This window comes from Megalops cyprinoides, chromosome 13, assembly GCF_013368585.1.
Source record: "Megalops cyprinoides isolate fMegCyp1 chromosome 13, fMegCyp1.pri, whole genome shotgun sequence".
NCBI classification, from domain to species: Eukaryota; Metazoa; Chordata; class Actinopteri; order Elopiformes; family Megalopidae; genus Megalops; species Megalops cyprinoides.
Window position 1 is genome coordinate 12,327,545 of NC_050595.1, and position 10,702 is coordinate 12,338,246.

At 38.9% G+C, this 10,702-nt stretch overlaps 1 protein-coding gene across 1 annotated transcript; it reads left to right on the forward strand.

The window, feature by feature from the left end:
* Positions 1–659: 659 nt before the first annotated feature.
* Positions 660–10,442, forward strand: LOC118787826 (tyrosine 3-monooxygenase). The gene is made up of 13 exons (XM_036543527.1): positions 660–926; positions 1,382–1,585; positions 4,667–4,841; positions 4,973–5,061; positions 5,461–5,528; positions 5,621–5,671; positions 6,463–6,608; positions 6,963–7,098; positions 7,479–7,548; positions 7,657–7,713; positions 7,875–7,970; positions 8,370–8,503; positions 10,283–10,442. The coding sequence occupies exons 1-13, from the start codon at positions 843–845 to the stop codon at positions 10,440–10,442; spliced, it is 1,470 nt and encodes a 489-aa protein (XP_036399420.1). The 5' UTR covers positions 660–842.
* The last annotated feature ends 260 nt before the right edge of the window (positions 10,443–10,702 follow it).

A 10,702-nucleotide genomic window follows, 5' to 3' on the forward strand; every position in this document is an offset into this window, starting at 1 on the left:
ACCAATTTTTTGGTGTTTCGTTTGAACCTTTGGGTACAGGTAAACCTTTACAACTTGTGTTGCCAGTTTCATTCACAAGTCAGATTTGTCAAGTTTCACAAAATCAAGCGCAATTCCCATGGTTGATTGTATAATTTACCACAGCCAATGTGGAAGTCAAATTACCATTATTAGCACTCAGAACAGAAGCCTAGCAACTGTGTGTCATATATAAATGAAATTCCAACATAATGATGATTTCACATTAAACATTTTGAACCGGACATGTGCACACAAAGCTCTTATGTTGAATAAATCATTTATTATACAATGTGTCATGATTTCATATATTTTAGTTGTGACTAAGATGTTTAGTTGTGACAATTTCAAGTAATGAACTGAAAATGCTTTAGTGAAAATACTGGTTATTATGTTCCAGTTTTTGAATGAACCAGGAACTGCCTTTTTTTTGGAAATTACAAATAATTCTTTGACCAGGAGGCCAGAGTCCACACTCCTTATCGACTGTTACTACATGAATTGCAAAGGAAGGGGTACAACGTCCGAGTAGAAAAGTTAAAATAGGATAACAAAAACTTCAATTTCAAAAAATATGTATACATAAATAAACACATTAGAGGACATTTATAATCCTGCAGTATCGAAGGAATTAATTTGGAGAGAATATGAGTGTCATATATTGATAAGGTGTGTTGGTTGATAAGGAAATTGTGGGACCTGACGTCAGGAAAGAGAAATTACCTCTATAAATATGGGCGTCTGAGAGAAAAGGGGAGACTGACTACACAACGCTGCAATTCAGATCAGCTATAAAGGACGGCATATCTATTCGGAGCCCAAACATGCCTATTTCGAACACCTCCTCATCTTCTACAAAGAGCATCCCCAGAGCACTCTCCGAGCTTGACAGATCCGACTCTATTACGGTAGGAAACTGGTATATAACTATATTCATTTCAAAGTTTTCAAGTGATTATTGTACCCCATCTTAGTACTCAAAATTGATTTCTATTTGCGTGTTTGTCTATGATCTAATTTAAGCAATTGTGAGAGAGCTGTGATGCGCGTAAAGAACAAGCATCGTTACGCACGAGAAGATGCGCTTGCATAATGACCAAGCACATTTAAGCAGTGCATAACGAACTTCGTGGATGTGACAGTGTTTCAGATATGAAGTGCCAAGCCTCTGTTGTGCGACAGCTAAACTTAAACTGCGTTGAAGTTTTTATGCGCTTTTGGAAATGTAAATGTGTGGCCAATAATGTTCTCCAGGTAAAGCGCTTTCTCTTTTAACTTGTTGCATTCGAGCTTTTAAAGCAAAAATATTTGTTATTTTCGAGTTAATCTCATCTCTTCTCCTTTAAACTGGTTCTTTTCATAGTCACCAAGATTCGTGGGTAGACGACAGAGCTTGATAGAGGATGCGAGGAAAGAACGGGAGGCTGCGGCCGCAGCGGCAGAGTCGTCCGAGGCGAGTGAGCAGATCGTTTTCGAGGAGGAGGACGGCAAAGCCCTGCTCAACCTGTTCTTTACTCTGAGGAATGGGAAGATCCCAGCACTATCACGCACACTCAAGGTCTTCGAGGTGAGCATGTGCAGTTCCTAAGATCCCTATAACAAGCAAGTACGTTGCTATATTTTAAAAATGATAAAACATGCTGGGAACGTGAGAAGTAGAAAAAAGAGTATCATATGCTCTTACGTTTCTTAGCACAAAACAGAAAAATTAACTTCATATAACAGTTTTAGATATTTATTTACATGTGTATTCATGTGTAATAAAATCACAATGTATGAACAGGGAATATACATAAAGAAAAAAATGGCAACAATAATTTCTGAACCAAGTTACTCAAAGAAACAGAAGGAAAACGCAATATATTACAAAAACAGTTACATGACACCCTCACGGCAGGCAACTGTCAACAGCAGCCTGGCTAAGGCATCTTTTAGCAAAATAACGCAAACAAATAGGCTTCTTTACGGTTAGACAGAAAGGATAAAGCTCGAAACATTGTTAAATGGCTACATTAGCGCATTTTTAACAGTGATAGTCTTTGTTCGGAAGAGGGTGCATAAACCTCCTTTGTGTTGGCAGATTTGACAATCCATCAGTTCCTGAGCTTGCCTAAGTGTCACTGAGGTTATATTTCTTTTCTTACATTTATTAACTGAGAGGTGGATGGCGGTTGCTCACAGTTTATGTTACTACCTCAGAAACAAAGTCTATCGTGGGTTGCTCGTAATATTTGGTTCGGTTATTTAACCTACTATCTGAATATGAAAAAAGAAAACACTTATCCAATTAATATACGAGCGTTTATAGTATAACTGGTTAGTTAAGCATGTAGCAGACCAGTTTGTCCATTACTGAATGCATTGTCTGTGGCAAAGACATAATACAGGTGTGTTGGACATTTCCCAAACTCAGCATTCTATGTCGTGTGAATAGTAGATCTTGTTGCTCGTTTTCGTTTCTTAATTTTTAATATACAGAACCTGAAACAATAATTAGTATGCCAGTGCTAATAATATTTACGCTATGCAACTGATACTAAGCCAACGTTTAGAGCTACCGAGATGCGTTAAAGCGTATTGTGGTGACGCCAGCTATCTATAGTTGACCAGGTAGTTGCACGTTGGATTTTCCAGATTTTGTTTCAGTAAATTCTGCTAAATATACGCGTGTCCAAGTGTCTGTAATGATTTTGGTGCTTGACATGTGTGTGTAATATCGCTAACTTGTGTTTTGGAAAATACTCTGAGAAAACAATGTCTAGACATATAGTATTATTACTTATGTGGCAGAAAGGAAAGTCCATATATTTTTTCAGAAATATACTGCACCTGTCCTAATGCACCATTTTCTCCCCTGAAATTATTAAATTCTTTGAAGTTTTATCTAGTTAGCTAACGAGCTACAACCAGCAATAGTGAACCAAATATTAGCTGGAATCCATTAAGCGGTGCCCGCCAGAGTTGGAGTCAGTTCTACTTAAATTCAGTTAATTCGGGAAGTGAATTGAAATTCAATTAATGAATTGCAAATTGTCCATCATTTTGATGAAGATTTTTCCAATTAATTAATTGAATTTCAATTCATTTCCTTAATTGACTGACTTCCTGAAGTGGAGCTGACCCCAAGTTTTATTTCCGCTGCTTGAAAACTGTCATGATGCAATCCATAGCAAGCAATTGTTAAACAGTCATTTAAAAAGGAAACATGTCTATGACATATTAACTCGTTAAGCATCCAGTTATACACAGAGTGATACCTTATCTCTGCAGGGGGGTGTGGGCCCACCCTATATCAACCCATGGTAACAATTTGTGATTGACAGCTGGCCCCCCTTAAAGAGTAAAGTATTTCATAACTTCCTTGCACATATAACTTTAGCTAGTAAGCAATATCCTGTGATCTGCAAAGTTCTAGTTTAAAAATAAATAATTAAAATAGATGAATTTAACAGAGATACCATATCTGTAAAAAGGAAGCAGTGTCACCATCTACAGGTACGAGCTAACATTACTGCTGCTTCAGTAAAAACCCAATGAAATATCCCTGTAAATGATTTCCCCTCATCCCATTATTTAATGCTAAATGATTGAGTCATTTCAATTTGATCTTTTGTAAACCAAAAGTTTTGTATGTAAAAGCTTTGAGGTTTATAGAAAAGTTGTGTCTATTTAGCTGTCTACCTAGTTTGTGAATCACCAATATTAACTCACCATTACCTGTGATATTACCTTGCTAGCTATTGAATAATTTATATGGTAGACTGTAAATCGTGTTTAATTTAATAAAGGTGGTGAAGTACAAGCCAAGCAAGTTAGTTTCAATTCTGGATGGTATGTGATGTAGATAGATATGTCAACAGTTGTTTAATAATGCGGGCCACCATAAATCTGATACAACATAAATTGGGGGTGCTGGAACTGACCCCATTGTCACCCAAAGCTTTAGATGCATCATTTCTATACAGGCTATTTAACTGACAAAATTCACATTATCTGGTTTAGGTTATTTTAGTTAACATAAACTATATTCTCCATCGGAAAAGTTAGCCTTTCTGTTACTTGGCCAGTTTAGTTGGTCATATTAAAGAATGGCAATGGACTGGTTATGAAGAGATTTCAGTTACAACCAGAACACTTATTTTTGTAAAACAGTTCAAACTCATGATACAAGGATAACCCACCAAAATATGTTGTGTTCTCAATCCTTTTGTTAATTTCTTCATAAAATTTTGCTGGTTATTATTGTTACATCTTTGCCCATTCATGGACATCAGAAAGTAAAATTTATTGTGAAATCTGTTAAAACAGTTGTTCTCTATGGGTTTGAGATTATCTCTCCACCCAGATACATATTCCATATTAAAATGGCTATGTGAATAGACTCTGCATCTGGGTGGAGACACCGTCTCTCACCATAATAGGTATGATATCCATTCATATACATACCCATTTCTCTGAGCTCACCTCAGTACATGTATAAATCTTTCTATAATTTGCTGTGCAATACTGTTGTGTAGTTAATTCATTGAGGACAGCATGTGTCATGTTAAGTTGCAGTTTTGAAATCACAAGAATACGGCTTGACTTGTTGCATTGCATTGAGTTCAGACACAACATTACCTCATCTGGAATTTTTGTGACATAACAGACGTTCGAGGCGAAAATCCATCACCTGGAAACGAGGCCCAGCAGGAAGCGCAGGGAGAGCCTGGAGGACCTGGAATACTTTGTGCGCTGTGAGGTGCACCTGGTGGACGTCAGCACCCTCATCAGTTCAGTCAAGCGGATTGCAGAAGATGTCAGGACGACCAAAGAGGTTAAATGTAAGTTCACTACACATGTAAGACTACAGCACCATTTTTTAATTTCTGAAAAAATGCTGACAATTAACATAAAAACACCATAGCATTTGTGTTTCACTGTGCATTTCCCTTCCTTTCTTTTCTCTGTTTAGTTCACTGGTTTCCAAAGAAAATTGCTGAGTTGGATAATTGCCATCACTTGGTAACAAAATTTGATCCGGACTTAGACCAAGACCACCCGGTCAGTAAACACATCGAAATGATAAGACTTTCACAGAGAGATTACATTGATAACTTACATTATTAACATATGCCTCAGATACATTATTATGTTTACTAACATTAGACATGTTACCTGTGTACGCACATATTCAAGACTCAAAACAGCCCTTCAGTTTCAGTTGGATGCAATGGGGAATATCTATGCCACCTCCCATTTGTAATAGTTAATTCTCTGGGTCCAAGAGTGGCAAGCTCAGTTCGTAATCATCACGTGGCATGAATTCCATCTACAGCAGCTCTTTCACAGAGGCAGTACAGAGCTCATGTAACACATCTTTACTGGAACTGCATTGTAAATGGTGTAGAACACATATACTGTGACAGACTGTACTTATGTTTTGTTTTTATTTCCAAACAGGGATTTACAGATCCTGTTTACAGGGAGCGGAGGAAGATGATTGGAGACATAGCCTTCACTTACAAACAGTATGCAAATTACACATCCACAACTCATTAGAAGTCCCCAATGGGCAGTATGAACAGTATCCTCATGCTTTTTGTTTGTAATTTCTTACTAGTGGTGAACCCATCCCCAGAGTGGAATATACTGAAGAGGAAATTGGTACATGGTTAGTGCTGCTATAATCTTCGTATGTATTGTTGATTTTCCTTGGACAAAGCTATTATCATTTCAGTGCCAGAGTCATAACTGTATTAATCATTAAAAAACATGTATGCTTAGAAAGCAATTTGTTCAGATGAGCTTATTCATAATTATATATGTAGCTGTCTTATGAGACCCATGGTTTAGGTTTCACAAACATGAGAGATGTGACCACGAGAATAGAATGGTTAACAGTTTATTAGAAATGAAAACACGATTCCAGACCAAGCCTCCTGTGTCAATAAAGGATCTGGTATTTCCCTGCCCTGAAAAGCTAACTTCCAGTTAACACAATTATTCAAGCATAAATTGTTTTGGTTACAACAACTGTTACAAAAAATGATAAAATAATTCAATCAGACAGCGGCAGAACAAGATTCAAAGCATTTGGGGAAATGGTTATTCTTCCAGAGGTCTCCTAAATACATTTCCTGGTTAATACTCCTCCAATGCTTGGCTCAGTACATTAGGGGTATACACTGTTTTGTTTTTGAAAATGATCTAATGTTTCCCCCTTGTGATGGTGTCCTATTCTGAAGTTTTTGTGTCCCTTTTCTGTTTCTGTGTTGCTGTGTGTCTGTTTCTCTGTCTGCCTGTTTTTGTCTGTGTGTGCATCTGTTCCTGTACATGCTTTTATGTTTGTGTGTGCGTGCATTTGTCTGTCGGTGTGTGCATGTGTGAGCGTATTTGTCCATGTGTGGATGGGCTTTATGTGTGTGTGTGTGTGTGTGTGTGTATTTGTCTGTGTGTGGGCAGGAGGGAGGTGTATTCCACACTGAGGGGGCTGTACACCACTCATGCTTGCACTGAACACCTGGAGGCTTTCCGCCTGCTGGAGAGACACTGTGGCTACAGCCCAGACAACATACCACAGCTGGAGGATGTGTCTCGCTTCCTGAAAGGTAACACATATCATGCACTCCCACACACGGAAAAAATGGCATCACATTACATTATGTGCATTTAGTGGACAATCTTATCCAGAGCGACTACCAGCACAATAGAACATAAGTGTATCCATCCAAGTTAAATGAGCAACAGTGTCAGACCTTGGCTAACAGCACTCTCAGACCAGTGAGTGTGAGCATAACACCATTCAAGCCCTACCACAAGTTAACTTGTGCAACCTGACTAGGCAGCTGAAGCCAAGTACAGTATTATACATCAGTCAACATAACAAGATGTGTAAAACCTCTCCACCTGAGGCTCATTTACCCATAAAGCCCCATCTCCTTCCCTCTCTGTTCCTCTGACAGAGCATACAGGGTTTCAGCTACGTCCAGTGGCAGGTCTCCTATCAGCCAGGGATTTCTTAGCCAGTCTGGCATTCCGTGTTTTCCAGTGCACGCAGTACATTCGCCACGCGTCGTCACCCATGCACTCCCCTGAGCCGTGAGTATTTCTGTTACCTCTAATCCTTCAACCAGTGACATATAAAAATGATAAAGAAGAGAGAAAAAAGAGAGATTTAACAGAGATTTATTGTACAGTCTTAAGCTGAAGATTTGGACTAGCAGGAGATCAATTACTAGTTTCTTATTGGAGCACTACTTGGAAAACATGGTAGCCCTTACACTGTAGCTAAGGCAGTGTGTGTGAGTGTGTGTGATTGTGTATGCATATAAGTGTGTGTATGTTTGTTTCTGTGTGTGTGCCTGTGTGTATATTCATGTGTGAATATTTGTTTGGGTGTGTGTGTGTGTGTTCATGTTGGTGTTTCTGTTATATTTGGCTCTCTCATTCTCTCTGCTCTGTATATTTACTCTTTTTAGAGACTGTGTTCATGAGCTCCTCGGCCATGTCCCTATGCTGGCTGATCGAACATTTGCCCAATTTTCGCAGGTAGGTATTGGCAAATTGTTAGCACTGGAATTGTAAACTGGACAGTTACACTGAGACTCAGTATTTTCAATGATCATTTCTTTGGTAATGGAGCCTCTCTGCTCTTAGAACATTGGCCTTGCCTCTTTGGGAGCGTCAGAAGAAGACATAGAGAAGTTATCAACTGTAAGTTTCATCATGATGAAGTTGCACCATGCAGTTCCCACCTTTTCAGCCGTTCCTTTGACGGTGATGTAAATGATATCAAGCTCTCTTATTTATGCTGAAGTCCTTGTGCTGGTACCAAAGAACTGACCTGTGTATCTCCCTCTGTGTGCGTCACTCAGCTGTACTGGTTCACTGTGGAATTTGGACTGTGCAAACAGGGCGGTACGGTGAAGGCCTATGGAGCAGGTCTCCTCTCCTCCTATGGAGAGCTAGTGGTGAGTGACAGCCACATCCATAAGCATCCCCTGACAGCTGAATGCATTCAAATGGTGCATTGCAGTGAACATGTGTGAACAGACACCATAAAATAGTGACATACCAGACCAGTGAGAACAACATTGACAGTGGTGAGAACAGTCATTTCCTCAGTATACAGAGATAGATTGTGTACACAAATCTGAGCTTCACATCTGAGACGAATTAGACAATGTGGTGTTTTTTTGTGTGCTGAAGCCCTCAATGGATATGTCAAAACATGGACAATGAAACAAGGCCTCTGATATACACAACTTGATTACAGGGCCCCTGCATTGCATCTGAAAACATTTCTGCATGATTTGGACAGATTATTGGGCCTCTGCATTGCAATGCCAAGCATTTCGGTCTCTCTCCAGCACTCCCTTTCGGATGAGCCAGAGAGGAGAGAGTTCGATCCCGAAGCTGCAGCTGTGGAGCCATACCAGGACCAGACCTATCAGTCTGTCTACTTTGTATCTGAGAGCTTTGCAGATACCAAGGAAAAGCTCAGGTAACAGGTGAAAATTTTAAGGAAAAACGTGTCCCTACCTCTTTATTCATTTGCATTGCACACAGCCTTATCGAGGCTTCATGTGAATATATAACTCTTGGCCAACTATAAACTTGGAAATTGAAACATCATTTGACCTCACTGAGATTATAGGGTATCTGCAAGATGTCATAAGATGTCATGTTGTCTGTGGCTGGCTGGGAAGTTTCCTTAACAGTACATCAGTCAATAGATTGTTAAGATAGTGAACCACTTAAAATTCCGTTAAGACCACAGTAGCCACTTATCCACTTGGAACCATAGGACCCAGAACAATAGCCAGGAGCCAAAAAACATATCCAGGAACGCCTGTTGTTTTTCAGTAGATTTTCTGAGAAGAACTCTGGATCCTAATGTCACACAAGATCCATTCTCAAGTTTAAAACTTATCACGCTGGAAGTGGAAAACAGAGGCTTACTGTGTTAACAACATAGTTGAATTCATTTTGCTTTTGTTATTGTTTTTGCTTTTTCTGGCAACATGCACAGCCATCTCTCGCAGCTTTTCTACCTAGATGACTGACTTTGTCTTGTGGCTCTATTTTTTTTATTCATAAAATGAAAGGGCTGTTTTTGTCTCCCTCTTTTTTAGTTGCAGTCTGTAAATGGGCCAGGCTACTTTGATGAGACACAAATTCAAAGGGAACAGAGAGACAGACCAAATGATGTGCCAGTCTTGTTTCTCTTAACTGCAGACTGAGAAAATATTGCTCTTGTTCCAAAAACAGTATTACACATTATCTCCAAACATAAAGGCATATTTTCAGATTTTGAAGATGGATTAACTCTTTTTAGATGTTCTTCTGTGCCTCAGTATTCTGAGGTTAGTGAGATTTTTAATCCATGGTTTTAATCCAAGTTGTAAGAACATAATAGTGAGGAATGTGGTTGCAAATGATTATGCTCATAAATTTGCAAAAAAATGTTACTTTCCAATCTATGTGTATGGTAAATTAGAAATATTGTGGTTCTTTTACAGATAGCACCATTCTTTTACGCCAATAAGCAGTTTGATGCTGGAGTTCAATCAAGGATGATGTTTCTCCTTTTCTCTTATTGATAACGAGAAAATGGATGTTGAAAGAAACTGGTTCATATTACAGATGAACAGATTGTATATAATTCATACCGGTAACACAAGACTAGTTAGTTATTGTGAGAATATTCATCATAATCTTCTTAACAGAGGCAAAAAACAAATGACAAAAGAAATTTGTGAGAAGAATATCACCTTCCCTGAAGCATATTACAAAGCACAAGGAGTCTTTTAAAAAATGAACTTTCATATTTTGTCATTTCATGACTAAAGCCTGTGGTGAAGTTGATCCTGCCAAATATACTCTCAAATTACTGACCTTAATTTTCTTCATGGTTGCAATCGATATAAAAATGAATGATCACGTAAATGATGTTTGGCTATGAACATCAGATTTGAATCAAAAGTAGGTTACACCACCTAACATATGATGTGATACTAAGCCAGGCCCAGCACTATGGTGGTGCTTTGCATCCCTGGACGTACCTCAGTGTACCCCCAGTTGTCTCCTTATATCCAGATGTCTACATAGTATATATTACGTTCTTTTAAGATAGTAATTTTTGTGCCTCCCATCCCCCGTTGCTTGCATTTGCACCCCTCTTTTCTCCTGGTGCCGGGCCTGTATTAAGCGCGATGTCGGGTTGTCAGCAGGCTCCCAGAAGGTTGCCACACAGTTTTATGTTCTGAATTTTCTTTGGCAGGGCTTATGTAGCAGGCATCAAGAGACCGTTTTCTGTGAGGTTTGACCCGTATACCTACAGCATAGAGGTCCTGGACAACCCACTGAAAATCAGAGGAGGGCTGGAGTCTGTGAAGGACGAGTTGAAGACGCTCATCGATGCACTCAATATACTGGCCTAGCGTGCCTGGTCAAAACAACTGTCCTACTGCTCTCTGCTATTTGATGTGTAATATTGTATTGATTATTATGTGCTTCTGTGTCAATATGCTGCTACTAGAATTTGATTTGAATTAGCTAAGATAGCAACCTTGAAACCTCATATTGGAAGTGTTTCCAAAGATCTACGTGAAGCACTCTGTCCATTCTGTATTTCAGTAAATTATTCTTACAGGGGTATAGATATTGACACCATAAATGTTTGTTTCATGGTAAGCATACA

Excerpts from the sequence above, each read along its gene's own strand:
- LOC118787826 (XM_036543527.1), top strand. The coding sequence starts at position 843 with ATGCCTATTTCGAACACCTCCTCATCTTCTACAAAGAGCATCCCCAGA. Across the intron at positions 4,842-4,972 it reads GACGACCAAAGAGGTTAAAT|TTCACTGGTTTCCAAAGAAA; the intron begins GTAAGTTCACTA and ends TTCTCTGTTTAG. Across the intron at positions 5,529-5,620 it reads ATAGCCTTCACTTACAAACA|TGGTGAACCCATCCCCAGAG; the intron begins GTATGCAAATTA and ends ATTTCTTACTAG.